The following is a 21,652-nucleotide window of genomic DNA, read 5'->3' on the forward strand; positions in this document are numbered from 1 at the left end:
ATTATAGCGACTTATTCCCCGACTTTGCATACGAATTTTCATTAAGATAGGACCACTAATGACATAAATATTTGAAAATTAAATTTTAGGCCTTCCCCTAAGCTATCATTTCTATCTGCGTGAATAAAATTATTTATGCCCTAGATTGTAGTGACTTTTTCCCTGACTTTGCCTTCTGATTTTTTTAAGTTCTCTTTAGCCGTTTTCTAGTGATGCGTGTACATACAGACAGACAGACAGACAGACAGAAATTACGGAAAATTAAAAAGTGCATTTCCTTGTTACTGTTGACACGACCGAAATCTCGTATCTTGGTGCTCTCATGGGTGACGGGCGTGCGTAAGACCGGCTCCTCAGTTTCAGTGAATTAGAAGGTGCTATTCTAAAGAGAGCTATGTAATAAGTGGTACACGAGTGTGTGATACAGATTCACAATTAAGTATTTATTTATTTTCCACCTAGTCGATACAATGATTGCTTAAGGCAATTTTTAATGGTCAAAAGTGGTACATGTTTCGTATATTATCAACATCTTCAGCCACATAACACTGTTTAGATGAAAAATATATAAAATTGACAAAGTAATGCTTTAGAGGAAGTGTCCTTAAAATTAACAATCAAACCAGCGAGTATCAGTCATTGTAACAATCAGTTCACCAATATTAAGTAGTGATTTCTCAGGCAATATGGGCCGTAGCAAGCGCAACACCAGTGACCAGAGCAGTAGTGCCAACCGCAGCAGTGCCAATCCTGTTGAAGAGGCAGTCACCAGGATACTAAACGAAACCATCAGCTCTGGTAAGTTCCTTGAAAAGAAAGTAGCCGCCATATCGGAGCGTGCGACAGAACTCGTCATAAAGGAATTAGAAAAATCTCTCCAGTTCAATTCTTAAATTGTGGCAGAATTGAACGCAAAACTCGAAAGCAGGGATAAAGAAATCCGTGAGGTGAGGGAAGACTTTGCTGCAAGATGTGACTCACTGGAACAGTACAGTAGAAGAGCTAATGTTAGAATTTTTGGGGTACAGGAAAGTGTAAGTGAAAATACGGACGAACTTGCGATAAATGTTTTTAGGGATATAGGTGTGAATGTGAATTTGCAAGACATTGATAGGAGTCACCAAGTTGGACCTTAATCTCCAAGGAAACCTCGGCCAGTCATTGTCAAATTCACATCATATCGAACTAGGCAATAAGCGAAAATTGAAAGGTACCCCAGTAACTATTCGCAAGGATCTAACCTCCACCAGGTTGTCAATTCTTAAGGCAGCTATTCTCCGCTTTAATCAGAGCAATTGTTGGACCTCGAGTGGAGACATCATTATAAGAAACCAGATGGCAGTAAAATTAGAATTAACCGGCTGAGTGACATTCCTAAGGACAGTGACAGCAGTTAAATGTAACAATTCACTGAACTGAGTGCACCGAACTGAGTGTTTATATTCCTAGATTAGTCCATATTTATTTCTCTCAAGATCATTAAATTTTATCTTAGAATAGTTTAGTGAATTGTCATTTATTTTCATTTAGCTTAGTTAAAATTTCTTTTTTGCAATTATTTATGTATATATTTTACTAAATAATTGCATTTACTTTCTTATTTCTTTATGATTAATTTAATAATTTTCAATTTTAAATACTTTTAATTTTTATTTTATTAATTTAGACACAACACCCTTAATTTAGTCGCGCTTTAAAATAATAGGTAATTCTAGGCACAGTTGATTATATTCCTGCACCTCACTACTTCAATTAACATTAAATTCCTCCTAGCGCTTTGTGTTTATCTGTACATTTTGTTAACTTTCATCATTCCAAGTTGGCAAGAGTTACAAGTGACAAAACAAATTCCTCTGACATCACTAGTTGATTTCAACAGCCACCGTATGTCGCCTCAGACCAGCTACCCTCTCCCGTCCTCCCACTGTCCCCACTCCCCTCACCCTCTAGCGCAAACCTTGACCAAAGTACCGCTAGTATCCTCAAGAATTTCGTCTCGCAACATCCCAGAGCCCTACACGTTTGTCATATAAACGCGCAAAGTATATTAGCAGCCAACCGAATGGACGAGATTGTTGGAATATTCACTCCACCTGTTTTCCATGTCCTGCTAGTGTCTGAGTCATGGTTAACAGATAATAGCCAGTCTTCTTTGTGTCATCTTGAAGGCTACTCGCTTCTGAGAAATGACCGCACTCACAAACAGGGTGGAGGGGTATGTGGCTATTTCCTAACTAGCCTCAAACCTAAGCTGGTCGGTCATTCACCTGGCAGGTATGAGAAAAAACCGGAATACATGCTCATAGAAATAACAACAAATGGGATTAAAGCGCTTGTAGAGTAGTTTACAAACCTCTGAATATAGGTCACTTAGAGGATTTTGATGCTGACTTCACTAAATTACTGCTGGACTACCCTCACACAATAATTATGGGAGATTTCAATATGGACTTAACTGACACAACTTCTTCCGAATCCACATGACTCAAAACATTGTTTCAAGCCTATAATATGGAAATCTTACCCCTCTCTCTCTGACTCACCATACATCTCATTCACACACACTATTAGATCTTATAGTTACCAGCAACTCAGACAGAGTTCTCAATGTTGGTCAAACCTCCGTGCCTGGTATATCTGCACATGACGCAATATACATCTCGTATAACCTCCGGCCACCGAAACTCTCCCAGAAAGTTATCACCTATCGACCATTGAAAAATATAAATAAAGATAGACTCTTAGAGGGCGCAGGCAAAATACCCTGGCATGACATAACGAACCATAACAATCTAGATGACAAAGTTGACTTCTTTAATAGCAAAGTAACGGAACTATTTGACAAGCATGCCCCAAAGCGGCGAGCGAGAATATCGAAAGGACCCTCCCCGTGGTTAAGTGGCAAAATTAGACAACTTATGAAACAAAGAGACTGCGTTTACAGACAGTACAAAAATGACCCTACCATACAAAACTTTGACGAATATAGGAAGTTACAAAATAAGACTACACAACAAATACGAAATGCTAAATTGCGACACGCTTACAGTTTAATTACGCCTGACGGTAGAACAGCGACGACATTTTGGAAATCTATTAATAAGCTTGGACTTACGAAGAACAAGACCAGAGAAGAAATTACAGTACCTCTCGAGACTCTTAACGAGTACTTTACTGCTAACTGCTCTGCAGTACGACATGACGACAAACAGAGACTTATGAATTATTATGGTATACACCCTACTCCTGACAGAGAAAAATTCTATTTCATTCACGTTACGCCCCTCCAAGTCAGAAAAGCGGTCCTCTGAATAAGCACGAAAGCAAAAGGGATTGATGACATAGGGACTGACATGGTCAAACTAATTCTTGATTGTATATTACCAACCTTAACTCATATAATCAATTTCTCTCTTCTATACTTCACATATCCAACTCTCTGGAAGAAGGCTATTGTGCTACCTCTTCCGAAAAGTCAAACGCCTTCGAACGAGTGAGACTATCATCCAATCTGTATTTCATCAGCTTTATCAAAAATCTTAGAATATGTAGTCAATACACAAATGTCTGAGTACCTTCGAACGCACAATCTCCTTAATCCTCTCCAGTCCGGTTTCCGACAAGGTCATAGTACAACTACAGCCTTACTTAAAGTGACTGAGGCTGGGGCTGTAGCTTAATTAAGGCCCCGGCTACTTCCTTCCCACTCCTAGCCCTTTCCTGTCCCATCGTCGCCGTAAGACCTATCTGTGTGACGTAAAACAACTAGCAAAAAAAAACTGACTGAGGATGTTAGACAAGGAATAGACAGAGGACGATTCACAGTTCTGGTACTACTAGATTACAGTAAAGCTTTCAACAGTGTAGACATTGACATTTTAATTGTAAAACTGAAGGTTCTACATTTTTCTCAGAGTACGATTGCTTGGATGCATTCTTATCTTCACGGACGTCAACAATGTGTGAAACGTAATAATGGAATCGTTTCCTCGTGGCGCCACGTGAAGACAGGAGTCCCTCAAGGCTCTGTACTTGGTCCTCTTCTTTTTGCACTCTTTGTGAATGACATGACATCATCCAATTTAAGACACTGCACATACCATATGTACGCTGATGATCTTCAACTCTACACCGACTCTACAGCACGAGACCTCCAGGAAAATATGGACTTACTAAATATTGACTTACAGTCTGTTAGTGATTGGTCTGCTGCGCACGGCCTGAAATTGAACCCTACAAAGTCGCAAGTAATCCTTCTTGGCCATCAAAGTATAACTAAACGTCCTTTGCCAGGAGTAATCCTGCAGGATGTTCCAATTCCTTTTGTATCACAAGTGAAAAATCTTGGTGTTATGAACGAACGCATGACTTTGTCTACACATGTCTTACATATGTCAAAAATTTACTCAGCTTTACATTCTTTATATAAACATATATTTCCAATAAAGCTTAAAAAGAAATTAATTGAAGCCCTTGTAATGCCACATTTGACTATTGTGATGTTGTTTTCAATGACGTCAGGCCGCAATTTTCCCTAAGGCTACAGCGCGCTCAAAATGCATGTGTGATATATATATGCAATTTAAGAAAATATGACCACGTGTCACCATCTTTCCTAAAATTAGAGTGGCCGTGACTCCATGTTTGTTGTAACCATCATACTTTCTCTCTCCTCCATCGAGTTCTTACTACATCTTCCCCATCCTACCTTTCTTCACGTTTCCATTACTTCTCAAATGTTCATTACAGACATACAAGGGCTCAAACATCCAACCTGCTCATCATCCCTCACCATCGAACTGCCGCATATAACAGCTCATTCTCGGTGTTTGTCGCACGAGAATGGAATCGTTTACCAGACGACGTCAGAGGAATACCAACTACAGTGTCATTTAAAAGAGCGTTAAGAGGTACAACAGGATGCGAGTGACCTGTGAATTTCTGGCCTTTCAGTGATCGTGCTACTACAATATCATTACTAGCTATTATTATTATTATTATTATTATTATTATTATTATTATTATTATTATTATTATTATTACATTATTGCTGTTGTATGTATGTCCTACTGTGGTGGAATTTTATTTCAGTTGTATTTTAATTGTGTCTTCTAGTAATAATTACGGTAGTATTACTTATGACTTTAATGTATACTAATTGTTTTAATGGAAGAGAAGGCCCAATGGCCTTAACTACGTCAGTAAAGACATTTATCTATTCTTTTTAAATTTTGAGCAATGTAGAGACAAAACTCTTATTTTATATATATAGATATTCACAAATTAACACACACCTAACCTTAAACACAGTATCAAAACACTTCACTTCGAAAATATCAACGAAGCCGCCATTATTAAAAACAACTGCCAACACTTCAATATGGAGGTTACAATTTTGAAACACAGTTGAAAACCCTTGGCTGCGTATTTCAATATGGAGACTGCAAATATTGCATGTCAGCCTTGGATATACACTTGCTACACCGTAACTCTACTAAACAACAACTAACTTTCAATAACTCAGCAGCAATTAACTTCACCATCAAGCTTGCCTCTTTATATAGGTGCCTGGCCTGGCTTCTAGAAAGTTACATTATAAAATATATCTTAGTGAAAATTCTAGTGTGTAATACACAGTTTACAACGGATGGAATATTCTCAATCATTCTAGTGCCTATTACCATTCTAGAAGTTACAGTGTGTTTCACAATTATGGATTACAATTTATATATACAGGTAAGAATAAATTATAATATTCATTTACAGGTATTTACATTAACTGAACTCATATGAATATTTATGTATAACACATGTTTCATGACATAACCTCACACACAATATGATCATTCAACCACGTAAATAAAAATTATAATACTAATACTAATTGGGTGTAGATCACTTCATAGCCATACATACAAGTAATAAAAATAATAATAATTCAAACCCGATATCTGCATTAGTGAGAGAATATTGTTTTCAAGATATACCTGTTATCGCACTTGCGTCAACTTATTCTGTACTCTGAAATACATGTGAAAAACACAGCCAATAGATTTCCTTGTTTATGAACAATACCAAAATAGACCGATATATAAGAGCTGCTAATAGAAAGCCACAATATAAAAATTTGATTATCATGACATGCATTTTTAAAGTTAAAGTAAAATAATTGAACATATGTATTATAAATATATTTGATAAGAGAAGGGAACATATTATATTAAACCTTGCACAAGAGATAAGAAGAAATACTAAGAACATTAAAACTGTACATGGTAACTGTACATTATGTAAATTCTGTACTGCATTAGATATTAAATACATTTCAAACACAAAAGTCTAGGGTCCTACGTGGAAAAGAAATTGTCCATTGTTGACTGTTTCAGGTTTTTACTGCTTTCTTGAAGTATAAACCTCTCCATTTCCCACATTGCCTTTCATGTGTTCTGAGGCACACTGGCTGAACGTTCCATAAACTGCCTCAGTTTTTTCAAGGCAGATGTTTGCCTCACTGCAAGATGGTCTTGGGGGATTCTCTTCCTCAACCTCCTCGTCTTCAATCTCCTCATCTCCTGCATGAATTTCCTTGCAGATCTGATCAATGGTCTACTCCTTGCAAGTGATTAGCATATCATCCAGTCAACCATCGACTTCTTCTAACAAAATTGTGACATCACCAAAGACTTCCATCTAATGTGCAAAATTTAAAATATTCTCCACAATCAAAGATTCTTTGTGGAATTTCAGGGAAAAAGAAGCAGATGGAGAACACAGAAGAATGGGTTACCACAAGGCAATATGCTCGCACCACTGTTATTCAAAATCTATACTAACGATCAGCTTCTACCTGAAGGTACCCAGAGTTTTGTCTGTGCTAATGACTGTGCAGTCACTGAAAAGGTATAACAGACTTTATCCAAAGCTCTGGAAGAATTTACCGACTACTGCAGTGAAAATCACTTGAAGCCAAATCCTGCCAAAACTCAGAGCTGTGCATTTCATCTCAATAACAAAAAAGCAGCTAAAACCCTACAAATCACCTGGAAAGGAATCCCTCTTCAACACTGTTCGACTCAAATATCTGGGAGTGACTCTGGACCGTACGCTTACATATAAGAAACAGTGCCTATATGTGAAACAAAAAGTGTCTGCCAGAAACAACATAGTGCGGAAACTGAGAGGCACAACCTGGGGAGCTCGCCCTTGCACAGTGAACAAGTGCGCTAGCACTGTGCTACTCCACTGCTGAATGTGCATGCTCCGTGTGGCATAAGTCCAGCCATGCCAAAAACATAGATGTGGCACTAAATGACACTTGCCATATTATCACAGGTTGTTTAAGACCTACTCTCATAAATAAACTCCACTGTCTCACTGGTATAGCACCACCTGAAATCCAACATGAGATTGCTGCTAGGTATGAGAAAAGCAAGGCTATGACTATGGAAGCCCACCCTTTGGATGCCTGTCAATCAGCACATCCTAGGCTGAAATCAAGAAAGAGTTTCTTGACAACCACTGAAGCTCTTAAAGGAACACCACAGCAAGCAAGAATCTCAATGTGGTGGGAAAAATGTCAACATGTGAGAGAATGGATGGTTCCAATGGAAGAACTTCCCCCTGGACATTCTGAAAAGTGGACAACATGGAAGGCTCTCAGTCGATTATGCTCCAGTACCACGAGATGCAAGACCAACCTATAGAAATGCGGCCTTCATGTGGAGACATTTTACTGCAAGTGTGATACTAAGCAGACTAACGATCATCTTCTACTGTGTCCTTCTTCTCCAGCCATTTGTACAATTAAAGACCTAATGAGGGCAACTCCAGATGCGCTTGTCGTGGCCAATTTTTGGTCAACCAGTGTTCAAAATTTCTTCTGTTTAATTTGTCTCGTTTAATTTGTTCTTCTGACATGATAAATAAATAAGCATATCATCAATGGCAATGAAGTCGTTGAAACTGCTGTTAATCTCCATCTTCTCCTGTATAGTTTTCCAGCACCCAGGCTCTTCATCACCAAATTCCATAAAAATGCTGTTGGTACCACCGCCGAAGCCTGCTTTCTTGAGGCAATTTGCTATTATTACAGGCTCCACTGAATCCCATGATGAGGCAATGAAATGCATTGTGTCCAAAAAAAAAAAAGATTGTTTGAAGATGGGTTTGCCTGCTTGCATGCGTAGCAGCATACGGCGCACAACTGATTTTTTTTGTACCTCTGCTTCAATACCTTGACTATTCCTTGGTCCATGAGCTGTAGTACCGATGTAGTATTCGGTGGAAAAAATTCTACCTTGACGTTCCTTAAATGGGGCGACTCCTTGGGATGAGCAGGGTAGTGGTCCATAAACACCACAATCTTCCTGTTCTGGCTCCCCATTTTCACATGTAATGCCTGCATATACTCTTCATGCAGGGAACTTGTCATCCAACCTGACTTGTTGCTGGCGTACTTGCACGGTAAAGACCTGACATTTTTGAAACAACGTGGCTTTGTAGACTTCCCTATCATCAGTTGAGGTAGTTTTTCAGTTCCTTCCATATTAGCACCAGCCAATACCGTAACCCGCACTTTACTTAATTTTACCCTGTGGCAAAATTCTCCCTTCAAAACTAGACTTATCTGGGATAAGCTGGTAAAAAAGTGCAAATTCATCGAGATAAAAAATGTTGCAAGGTTTGCTTATTTTAGCAGGCAGAACCATTTCCTTCCACGCTTTCCTTTCCTCTGCACTTACATTCTCTGTTTCGCCACAAATTGTTTTATAAATGATGCTGGCTCGATTTTTAAAATGATCCAGCCACCTATTTGACGCGGTAAAAGGTACCTTAAATTTGCACGCAATTTCTTCGACTTTCTCCTTCACAATAGTTGTGCTGAAAGGTATGTTTAAACTTCGCTGCTGTTTAAACCATATTAGCAGAGCTTGTTCTACTTCTTTGTACTTTCCAGATTTAACTTTTTTTGCAATTTGCTGAAGTATTCCCTGCAGAAGCAAAGACCTCTTCTTTCTTTGCTATAATGCCATTCAAAGTAGATGGCGGCATCCCCAGCTCCTTTGCCAAAGCAACATGGGATAGTGTAGATGACTCCACTTTCCTTATAATCTCCACTTTGTCTTTTATTGTTGGTGCCTTTCGTTTGATCTCTTTCCTCTGAGTTCCGCTCATTCTCACTTAAAACGTTTGTACGTTGATATTACAAGCACAACTAACTTCACTGACTCCTGTTCACACTAATCACGACACTACACTATGCTTGGCAATCCGTAGCTTATGCTTACAAGATGCAAAGAGAAGACGTGTACTACGATTTGTTAGCATGTGCTTTCTATCTTCCTCCCCCCCCCGGACACTTGCTTCAAGGTTAACGGCAGCAAATGGAAAATCTGGCAGCTTTTTCTTAGAATCTAGGCCTAAATCGCCCCTGCATTTCTACTGGTTGTCACGGCAACGGGCATAGTTTCTGGCTGTTTCGCAAGTACCGCATGGCCAAGCCAGTATTGAGTTTATTTTTCCGTTTCAATCCTCTTCGTGCTATAAGTAATGAAGAAAAGCACAGGTTCGAAGTTGCAGAAATGAGTGCGTGGAAAGGTATCTGGGGTATTATGTGGGAGTGATAAAGGCGCAGTAGCAACACTAGCACATCTAAACGTAAACAGTTTCTTTCCCCGCGAGAATTTTATTTCATGTCTCTTAATCCATGTGCTACGTTCTAATAATGCAATGTAATAATTACGAGTGACACGATAATACAAAAAACAGATCAGATGTAAGGCTTTTCAGGCGTTTGCTCTATTAACCAGCGTTTCGTCTTAGGTCTGACACTAGACTCATCAGAGTGGGATGTGTCAGACCCTACCCACTGACGCTGGGGTGTATGCAGGTGAATTTATCAGAAGCCCTATATAAGAGGCACAGTCTGATAACTGCATACGGGAGATAAAACTCCACAATGGAATTATTGCGCGCCTAGTGATTCCGAATGGAAATTCTAAGTTACCAAGGAGGAAATTAGGTATTTTTCCACCAATAGAGCATGTTTAGCTTGTATAAAGGCAAAAATAAAAATAACTCAATTTTATGCCAACACGTGGTATTGCAACGCCTCCCGCCAACACCCAGTTGGTTATCAACATTCGTTCAACTTCGTAGATGAACGAAATCTTTCGGCCGGCTGTTTGGCGGCATGTGCATCAGCTGGCAATTTGGCTGTTTCCTGCAGAGTCGGGAAGTTGTTTTTGTTCACCTCACTAATAATGGACACGGAAAATCTTATCAGTTTAGTTCAAAAATGTAATTTCCTCTACGGCAAGACCCATAAGTATTTTTCTTTTGCTTTACGTTGCACAGACACAGATAGGTCTTGTGGCAGTGATGGGACGGGAAAGGCCTAGGAATAGGAATGAAGCAGCTGTGGCCTTAATTAAGGTACAGCCCCAGCCTTTGCCTGGTGTGAAAATGGGAAACCACGGAAAATCATCCTCAGGGCTGCCGACAGTGGGATTCGTACCCACTATCTCCCGGATGCGAGCTCACAGCTGCGCACTCCTAACCGCACGGCCAACTCGCCCAGTCCCATAAGTATTATTGCAACAACAACGTAAGAGAGAATGCCTGGAAGGAAATAAGCAAGGGAATGAAAAATCAAACAGGTTAGAATATTCAATTTTGTGGTAGATTAGACCTATACGGTATTTAGATTATTTCGCAATTATTGTTGACCTTATTTCAGAATCATATTATCATGTTGGAGTCCATCTACAGTACGGTATTTCGGTAGGATAATTGTCATTGGTTGGAATGTACGATCTTTAAGTGTTCATTATAATTTTATAAGTGGCATTCCATAGGTTTGTCGTACATGTATTCATTCCTAACAAACAGTACCGAGCTCGATAGCTGCAGTCGCTTAAGTGCGGCCAGTGTCCAGTATTCGGGAGATAGTAGGTTCGAACCCCACTGTCGGCAGCCCTGAAAATGGTTTTTCGTGGTTTCCCATTTTCACACCAGGCAAATGCTGGGGCTGTACCTTAATTAAGGCCACGGCTGCTTCCTTCCAACTCCTAGCCCTTGCCTGTCCCATCATCGCCATAAGACCTATCTGTGTCGGTGCGACGTAAATCAGTTAGCAACAACAACAACAACAAACAGTAATGTTGGTGGACAAATACATTTTATGGTTTTTAATTAATGTTTAGGCCACCTCAATTATTGTCTTCACCCTGTTGTGGCACGCAACTTACTGCATTAAAGCTTTATCAAATCATGCAGTGTGTGCTTTATGTTTCTCGCGTAGAATTTCGTTCGATTCTATACGCTAGATGGAACGGTGGAGTGGAAATTTCAACTGATGGGTTCGATTCGATTCCACAAGGTGAGAGTGAGCATCTGGTATCCCTGTTGTCATAGCGTGATGTTGTATGGCCTTAGCAAGTCTGGTCAGGTTCCGTGATACCAGGGTGCAACTTGTGCGGAGACTGGAGGGTTCTAACCATGGGCTGCTTTGAGGAGACGTTTTCTATCTCAAAGGGCTCTAAAATCCGAACTGTTTAACCGGGAAATATATTTACAACAGAACACTTTAAACGGGAAAAATATACATATGTCTTTATGCAACTGATCAAGGGACCAAGAATATCACACTTCTTAGGTGGGAAAACTTCTTATGCGGGAAATTCTTAACCGAGTTTCACTGTATATGCCATCAATGGTTCCTTTCCATTTTACCCTAATCTTTCCTCCTTTCCTCTCCCATCTCCATGTTCTAGTTCAGGTCTCGTTTCTCTATGCTGTTATTAAACCATAATAATAATAATAATAATAATAATAATGTGGGTCTTCCTCTGCCTGTATCGTTTCAGTTGTAATTTCATCATTTGTTGTGGCATTTCATCCATTCAGTATGTCTAGTTCATCAAAGTCTATTTTTCTCCATTTTAGTTCTCAACTGTTCCACTTTTCATTTATTTCTGTATGTCTACATTTTGCATTCTGTCTCTGCTTGTTTTCTGTAACCCGTTTCTCAGATACTTCAAGTTTTCTAACACAGTTTATAGAGAATGAAACTTATGATACGTGCTAAGACAGTGCAGAAATTTTAATTGTATGTTTTCATAAATTTTGGTGCCTACCGCACATACATTTTCAATGGTAAAATACAGCCAACCTGAGCTGAGTCATTGTGCATGTTTTTGTGACTTTCTTTGAATAATCTCACTCACTTCCGAAATTGCTATCTCTTTGCCGTACACTTCACATCAGGTGAGAAATTTCCAGTGATGTCACATTTCTTATTATCAAGAATCGGATAACTGACGTTTTCATATGCAGTGGATTGCTCAATCGTCTTCAGTTTTTATCACACACTGTGAAGTGCACGCACTGACAGTATGGCTACAATGGCTACAAATGATGTCGGTTTTATGGCAGCAGGTGCCAGGAGTCAGTTCTATGGGCAGAATTACAAACACAGAAGCTTTCAAAAGATATTGACAGATGGTCCTTATGATTATGATGACGACTCTGTCTTAATCACTGACTGTGTTAATGTACACTCATGTCTTGGTATTCCTTAAGGTTCTGCAGGCAGACTGTACTGAATTAATTTAATTTAGTATCTTGGAATTTGAAAAGAGCTGTAGTTAGTATCATACAAAAATTAACTTATCAAAGAATAAACAACGGAAAGGTGACCTTATTTCCAAGATAGTCGAAGTTATTTGCGAAAGATCTTCTCATAATAGAATTTCAGGTTGGAAATACAAAACTGGAATTTATGGATCATTTCATGAACTTAATATATTACACTTCTAATTGTTGTATAGTGAGTGAAGTAGAATCTGCGTTGAACAAAGGTAATGCCGTGAAATTGCAGTTATGATTTATTGTACTATGTAAGAAGGCCGTAGTAAAACAGGTGAAACTGTTATTCCTTCAGTCTGTATTCAGATCAGCTGTGCTGTTCGGGAGTGAAAGCTGGGTGGACTTTGGTTCGAGGGTAGTAGACATGGAAGTGGCAAGAATGATTCCTGGTACAAATATGTGAGAACAGTGGCGAGAAGGCACCTGCAACAAAGAAATAAAGGCTAAATTAGGAATGTTTGGGTGAACCTGTTTTGGTAGTGAAATGAAATGGCGTATGGCTTTTAGTGCCGGGAGTGTCCGAGGACAAGTTCTGCTCCCCAGGTGCAGGTCTTTTGATTTGACTCCCGTAGGCGACCTGCATGTCTTGATAGGGGATGAAATGATGATGAAGACGACACATACACCCAGCCCCTGTGCCAGCGAAATTAACCAATGATGGTTAAAATTCCCGACCTTGCCGGGATTCGAACCCGGGACCCCTGTGTTCAAAAGCCAGCATGCTAACCATTTAGCCATGGAGCTGGACGTTTGGTAATGGGGCATGTGAGGTGAGTGAAGGAGCATATATTATCTTGGAGAATAATATACTCATCAGGGAGAGGGTAAGGAAAGTAGTGGAATCCCCATGAGGTGGCGGTTTTTAACAGTAGAAGAAGCTATGGTGCTAGTTGCATACGGCACTTTGTTCATTCACAGAAGCTTGGAAGAATGCTGAAAGGTGTAAGAGTCTATAGTGTATGACTAATCTCTCCAGACAATATTCTTTAGAATAACTGATATTGACATTTTTCTAATTGGTAGTTTCTTTAAAGATTATCGATCTTAATGCCCATGGCAACCACAGCAAATTAGGGAAAGGACCAGGAAGAAGACAAATCACTTGCCAGAAAGACAAATCACTTCCATGTCTATTACCCTCTAATCAAAGTTCACCCAGCTTTCACTCCTGAACAGCACAGCTGATCTGAAGATTTGTCCGTAGCATGATCGGTAAAACACGGAGGGACAGAGTCCATAATGAGGAAATCCGCAAGCAGGCTCAAGTTGTAAGGCTGCAGGACAGAATAACAGTGCAGCGACTGAGATGGTAATGTGACACGGGGGAGATAACAGATTACCGAAACAAATGTATGATCTAAAACTTGAAGACAAAAGTCCAAGAGGGCGACCAAGACTCAGGTACAAGGACAGGGTGAAGATTGACAATGAACAGGGAAGACATACTTTGGAAAGCATTGAAGGAGATAAGTTCAGAGACCGGAACTGGTGGAAAAGCCTCGTTCACCGACCCATCGCTTAAGATGGAACGACGTGGGATATGTAGGTATGTATGTACCAGGAAGAAGAAAGAAGTCTTTTACCAAATGACTAGCCACTTTTCTACTGTTTGGTGTGAATTTAATATGTTTGAATTCATAATAAAATATTGAAATACTAAAAAGAAATACTCTGAATCCTGTTCCAATATTCCTTCTTTACTCACGTATGATTTGAACCCATTGCTGATATGTAATTTCATTTTCTGTGAGGTTTATTAGACTATAACCAAATAATTCCTTTTAGCTAGGCCTCTTTTCAATTTTCCTTTCCATCCTTGCTCTCCTAAATCACATTATTGCCTTTTATTTACATACCATCATTCATTTATGCAAATGTCTTGTATTTGTATTTTTTGGTTTAAATTATCATTGACTGGGCGAGTTGGCCGTGCGGTTAGCTGCACACAGCTGTGAGCTTGCATCCGGGAGATAGTGGGTTCAAATCCCACTGTCGGCAGCCATGAAGATGGTTTTCCGTGGTTTCCCATTTTCACACCAAGCAAATGCCGGGGTTGTACCTTAATTAAGGTCATGGCTGCTTCCTTCCCACTCCTAGCCCTTTCCAATCCCATCGTCGCCATAAGACCTCTCTGTGTCGGTGCGATGTAAAGCAAATTCTAAACATAAAAAATGAAAATTATAGTTGTTACAGTTTCATTTATAAACTAGGGGCAGACATTGCTATTTTCTGCTACATTCCAATTGTTTGTATTCCAGCTAATCGAGGCCGTTGTTCTGCCAATGACACACAAAGAGAGGTTTGAGAACTTGGGTATCCAACCTCCGAAAGGAGTCCTTTTGTATGGCCCTCCAGGCACAGGTTAGTTATGTTCAGTTTATTTACCTGTGTTTATACTAAAAAAAGCTGATTAACCCACAGAATTAACATTACATGTTAAAAAAGTGATTAGCCGATAAAAGTAACTTTGCATGGACGTTCCCAGATAAAAAACATTTAAAATACTGTCCTTGAAGTTTTATGTTTCCGAGTGTAAGATGACATTAGCAGAAAGACAAAGAAAAGTGTAAGAATGTCGGAATCCAAAGAGAAGCATTCAAAGGATCAAAGATACGAAAATTTAATTAAACTTTTATGCATGTTACTGGATTTCTGGGGAAACAAAACTGGGGTTTTCCAACAAGTTGCAAAGTTATTAGAACGAAGGGATTGGAGGTGGCATGCAAGTTAAAAGTTTCACTTATTGAATTTAAGACGAATCTAGGGTGGAGTAAATTAATTATGGGGCATTCGAGACTGTATTTACCATGTTCCACTTCTATTACGCAGTGCCTACTGGCAGATTACACTGACGAATTTGATCGCCTATCAGCGTTACATAACAGAACTGAAGACAGTTCACAGTATTTTATATTAAAATAAAACGTTTGTTATTAGATTTAATTTAGGGCGTATTGCAGCATTTGGAACTGTATTTATGACATCCCACTGCTATTGTGGATTGCCTACTGGCAAATTACTCTAGTAAATTTGATTACCTCTCAGTGTTATATAATAAAATTGTTGAAAGCCCATAGTATTATACATTAAAATAAAACTTTTGCTGTTAATTCATTTTAGGGCTTATGAAATTGTTAGTTATAGCAGGAGGGGGAGGGTGATTGGTTCAGTGGCTTAGCTGTTGCTTCCCGCCCAGATGGCTGAGGTTTGAATCCCGGTCGATCCTGGGTTGAAATTTTCATCTCAAAAATCACATGATGGCAGGAAGGGCATCTGGGCTTAACACTTTTGCTATGAAGCCATTAGATTCTATGGGCCGTGTTGTTGTTGTTGTTTTTTTTTAAATCATTTAAACAAATGATATTTTGCTAAGTGGTGTTTCTATGGGTTTTAATATTGGGGGTTTATGCCTTGTATTGGGAACAATACTCAAGTGATGACACTCCAGTTGACATATTTTCAAGGTCACTCCTTTCTCATGACAGTGTTATCAAGCTGCTTTACCACACGCGCCGGAGTGTAAGTGGAGGCCCGCCAAAGTTTATCATGGCATGATATTGAGGATTGTTTAGCTAATATAGATGAAGATGGTGGTATATTGGTAGGTATAAAAAATACTCTGCAGTAATCTGGGTATAACAAAATACTGAGCGTTTACAAAATGGTACAACTTCTTCCACGATTTCCCAGTACTGTGTTCAGATGGGTTATACTCAATACGCTGATTATTTGAATCAACTCCAGATGAATGCATATCGTAGTTCGAAATAGTTAGTGGTTTGAGTTACTTTCTTGCAAGTCCTTGTTACGCGTTCCCCAAAGTATGACCGATGCTTTTTGCTATGTCCAATGCATTTTGGCTATATGATTCATTGCACTGGAAGAGCATAACTATCACTGATTTCATCATCCAACTTGCAGCACAATTTGTTGAAGGTGCGGTTCCTAATGCAAACACATCAATGGGAACTGTGAAAAGGCTAACAGAATGACATTTTATACAGCGCATTCCTTCTATAACCAAGAAGTATGCTGCTAGGGTATGCCATGTTTGCAGTACAAGAAGTAAGGAATCAAGTGAGAAAGCTTCTTGTAAGGAGACACGCTACCAGTGTGAGCAGTGCAGTGTTGCGTTGTGTATAGAGCCATGTTTCAAACTTTATCACATGAAGAAACAATATGATTCCATGTAATAATGTAATAAAACTAATAATAATGGTGTAAAACATGCTACAAATTCCATCCATAGTGATAATAAGTGAATGATCAGTTTTATGAACAGTGGTCCTTTGTTTGCCTTTTTAATGTGACATTTACATGGTTGAAAATTCCCCCGTAAGATTTGAGATTTATGTGAAATAATTGTGTGTTTTATTAGCATGTTATTGCAGGAAAATAGACCTTCGAAATGATATAAGTTTCATTAAAGTTTGTAGCATAATTACAACACAAAATAAATTTAAATATTGCAGAAAATGCCTGATTTTCAGGATGTAAATAAATATGGTCTGGTAGTGAGAGTGACAAAGTCCTGGCCAAAACCAAAATGAGCCTGGGTGGTTCCAGTGACCCCGGAAATAACAGGGATAAGCTGAAGGAAGTTAAAACTATCTGTTACAGGAGAACATAAAGATGATGCATTTACATTAATTATATAATTTTTCTTGTTTCGGGAAGCCCATTTCCATATTTTTATCAGTATAATGTCTGGCTCAGTGGCTACATGGTTAGCGTTATGGCCTTTGGTCAAAGGGGTCCCAGGTTCGATTCGCGGCAGGGTTGAGAATTTTAACCATAATTGGTTAATTCCGCTGACATGGGGGCTGGGTGTATGTGTCGTCTTCTTCATGGAATAAATGCCCGCCTCTAGTGTCAGACCTAAGACGAAATGCTGGTTAATAGAGCAAACGCCTGAAAAGCCATACATCTAATTTTGATCTGATTTTTTATATGCTCTATTGGTGGAAAAATATCTAATTCCCTCCATGGGAACTTAGAATTTCCATTCGGAATTGCTAGGCGAGCATTAATTCCATTGTGGAGTTTTATCTCCCGTATGCAGTTATCAGACTGTGCCTCTTAAATAGGTTTCTGATAAGTTCACCTGCATACACCCCAGCGTCAGTGGGTAAGGTCTGACACATCCCACTCTGACAAGTCTAGTGTCAGACCTAAGACGAAACGCTGGTTAATAGAGCAAACGCCTGAAAAGCCATACATCTAATTTTGATCTGATTTTTGATAGCTTGTGTTGTGATTTAAATATAGATATCGATGGTTGTCTTGAACAAACTTTTAGCGAGGTACCTCCGTGGTTAGTTTCACGACCGGAAATACATCTAGATCCACTCCGTGGACTCAAGGTGAACACGGATTCCTCCATTATCAGAGGTATTTCCGGGACTTCATTCACCAATGAAATGTATAAATGTACACTCATGCAGTTCAGTCTTCAGTCTATTTATTTTTGTAGTAGAGAGGAAAAAACATACTTTGGGACCTTGGAAGAGGTGTTCATGTCCGTGCCTGAGAGTGTCTGCTAAAGTGAGGTAACATTATCATTGGGGGTATAGGATTTATGTTGGGACATAACCTTCTGTCTGTATCAGGAGTTTTCGCGTCATAGAGGTGTCCTTAAGGAGAGGTTTCACTTTATATTAAAGACAGGAGTTTTTAGTATTACAGGAATAGACCTGTACAGCATGCTGTGTTCTCTTCTTTCTCAGGCAACAATAGTGTTCCCTAGAGGACTTGTTTCTAGAAATAGCAATTTTATAAGGGCATTAGTTATCCTCTCTTTTAAGAAATAGGTACACTGTGTTTGAAGTGGCTCTTAAGTCATCCCCAGTGTATTACTTTGTAAAAGCATTCATTATCTCTTTTGAAGCATCTCTTATGGACTATATTTTGAATGCTGCAGGAAATCATACATTTACACCTTCTGTCATTGGCATATAGTTTTTGATAGTGTCTTTTTGTCTTTTTCAGGTAAAACTTTATTGGCTCGAGCCTGTGCTGCTCAGACGAAGTCTACTTTCTTGAAACTTGCAGGTCCGCAGTTAGTGCAGATGTTTATAGGTGATGGCGCCAAACTTGTGCGTGATGCATTTGCTTTGGCCAAAGAGAAGGCTCCAGCCATCATATTTATTGATGAATTAGATGCTATTGGTACAAAACGTTTTGACTCGGAAAAAGCTGGGGACCGAGAAGTTCAGCGGACAATGTTGGAACTTCTTAACCAACTCGATGGTTTTAGTTCAACGGCAGATATTAAGGTACAGATTCATTCTTATTTTCAATACACTTGAATTTATAATTTTACACTGGATAATTTAATCCCAGTCTCATTTTTTCCCTTTCAGATTTCTTTCTTATATCTGACATTTTCTCTACTATTTTTTATCTTACATTTTATAATTAACTTTGGAAAAGTTCTTTTTCCCTTTCAGATTTCTTTCTTATATCTGACATTTTCTCTACTAATTTTTTTCTTACATTTTATAATTAACTTTGGAAAAGTTCTTGGACTGTAATTGTTGAAATACTTGTTGTTCTGTTTTGGCTCTACAGTTCATTGTAAACCTTGGCCTCTTCAACAGTATCTCAATCCAATGCTAAAGCCTTTCAATTCGTATAACCCATTTCCTGAAAATCTTCAGTGACTCCGTCCGTCCGTCCATGGCCCCTGGATTTCTATTTAAATTTTTTTTTAGGTACTTCTGTATCACTACTCATTCGTGCTACATGCCCAGCACCCCATAATCTGGCTGATTCCACTACTCTTCTAATAGGTGGATCTTTATAAATGGTGTACAGTTCATGATTGTACCTTCTCCTCCATGTTTCTCTTTCACAGATTGGGCCAGTGATTCTTCAAATCTTCCTTTTGAAAGCATCCATCATTCTGGTATCTTTTGCTGTTAATGGCCAAGTTTCCAAGGCATATGTAAGCGCAGGTCTTACAAGTGTTTTGTAGATGGTTAATTTGGTGGTACGAATCAAGAGCCTTCAGGAGAGAAGTCTTGTTGGAGCAAAATAGTCTCTGTTGGCTGCTATTAATCTCTGTTTAATTTCATAGCAGGTATCATTTGTGTGGGTGACTGTCAATCCCAGGTATTTAAACTGCTCAACTTTCTCAAAGGTGTAATTGCCCACAGTTATAGAGGTTGGCATGTTACCCTTACATGCTTTCCCAACAGCCATATGTTAAGTTTTCTGCTGATTGATGTTCAGTCCGATTTTCCTACTGGCTTTCGGGTTCTTGCCGCCATTGTTGAATTGATCTTGTTTTATATATTTACTTGCTTTTGTTGTCTGTCCCTTTAAGAATAGACACTATTACTCAGCTCTGTGTGTATCTGGATATTTTCATTAGTGATATCCGTTATGTAGTCATATCAAGAATTAACAAGGAATGATGTCAACTTCCCTACTGATTTGATGGTAAGCAAGTTACCTCATTTAAGTCCTTTTGTTCAAAATACACAGAATGCACTAGATGAAGGACAAATGTACTCACCTCATCACAAGTATGGAAATTGTGTGTATCTGCTCTGAGGATTACTCCCTTAACTCTCAAAAAAAAATTATGAATTAATAAATATATATTGTAATGGTTATAGCGTCTGCCATGCCAGCTCACTACGCGCCGGGGGCGTCACCGTATCGGCCCCATTCCCCTTACGATTGAGCGCGCCAATCACGAGCAACACTTGGTACTAGGCCGGCCCTCTCGCCTCCGTCCGCGGTCTCACAGCAGAGGACTATGGAAATTACTGGAAGATTAATCTGGAGTGTTCCATCTCGCGAGATTCCTGGATCCATCGAGCATCTGGACGATTCTAGAAGGGCCAGTGCAGGTATATAAAAGAGGAACGACCTGCCTGCGAGTTAGTGAGAGTTAGTTAGTGAGTGAGTGAGAGCGAAATTGAGTTCGCTGGTGTGAGTTAGCGAAGAGCGCAGTCAGTGATAGCCTGGGCTGAGGTGTCAGCCTGTTGGAGCCGAGGACTTGTTCCTGTTTCGTTGACGTCGTGCGTGTGTATCTCTTGGGGCCGGCTGCTGGAGAAGAACCTTGGGTGTTCTGGAGTAGCGCGAAGGGAACGCTGGGTGCTGACGTGTGAAGACCGCGTAGTTCGACGGATTGAGTGAACAGCGGATACTATCCCGACCTGCTAGACTGACGTGTAGGCTGTGGACCGTGACAGTGCTAACGAGTGTAATTGAGTGCCTGAGAGAGTGTACTGTAAATAATCGATAACTCTCTCTCTCCCTCTCTGTGTTTGTGTGTGTGACATTGTAGATAGGACATGAGAAACTAAGAGAGAGAGAGCGCGAACGTTGTAAGTGTGTAACCGTGTGTTTGTGTAAGTTGTGGCTCGGCTATCGGCTGTGTGTGTGTAAATCTGTAATTGTAGTGCTTATTTAATAAATCTTAGAAATAGGACGCTACCAGGTTCTGTACTCATTTATTTACCCCGCAAACACGTTAGAATAGAATAGAACATCTCTTTATTGCCCACCCTAGTATACACCATCAGCTTACAGGCAATAAAGACAACAAAACACACAGAAACAAAAACAAACTTTAAACAAACAATATATAATCTGTGTCTCTTAAAACTACCAACTACCTACCCTAACTAATTTAGTGGCGTCCCCCAGGCGGATCACCAGACCTTGGGCTGTGCCACCCTACACTAAACAAACAATATCTACTATTTAACCCTTAAAACTACTTAACTCTATAAAACTACTTACTCCAAACTCTAACTTGTAAGGTGGCGTTGCAGAGGCGGATTTCCAGACCATAAGCAGCACCACCCTACACTAAAACTAATATTCTACTACTACAACTAACTAACAAAAGAAAAAAAGACAACTGGCTGTTCGTGGTATCCCCTAGTAGTGAGGGAACCCCTTCCACCCATGACACCACTATCAGCCACACCCGTGGGCCAGATGACATCCCCACCTAAACCTCTATGGCAACGTGTTTCCCTCACAT

General features: G+C 39.5%; 1 protein-coding gene across 1 annotated transcript in view; it reads left to right on the forward strand.

Moving 5' to 3' along the window:
• The window catches only part of Rpt5 (26S proteasome regulatory subunit Rpt5), an 84,495-nt gene that overhangs the window by 22,376 nt on the left and 40,467 nt on the right, over positions 1-21,652 (forward strand). The window contains exons 4-5 of the mRNA XM_067135617.2: positions 14,907-15,009; positions 18,637-18,923. Of these exons, the coding sequence (XP_066991718.1) occupies positions 14,907-15,009; positions 18,637-18,923 (390 nt within the window). The remainder of the gene's footprint in view (positions 1-14,906; positions 15,010-18,636; positions 18,924-21,652) is intronic.

Source organism: Anabrus simplex, chromosome 1 (assembly GCF_040414725.1).
Source record: "Anabrus simplex isolate iqAnaSimp1 chromosome 1, ASM4041472v1, whole genome shotgun sequence".
In the NCBI taxonomy this organism is placed as follows: domain Eukaryota; kingdom Metazoa; phylum Arthropoda; class Insecta; order Orthoptera; family Tettigoniidae; genus Anabrus; species Anabrus simplex.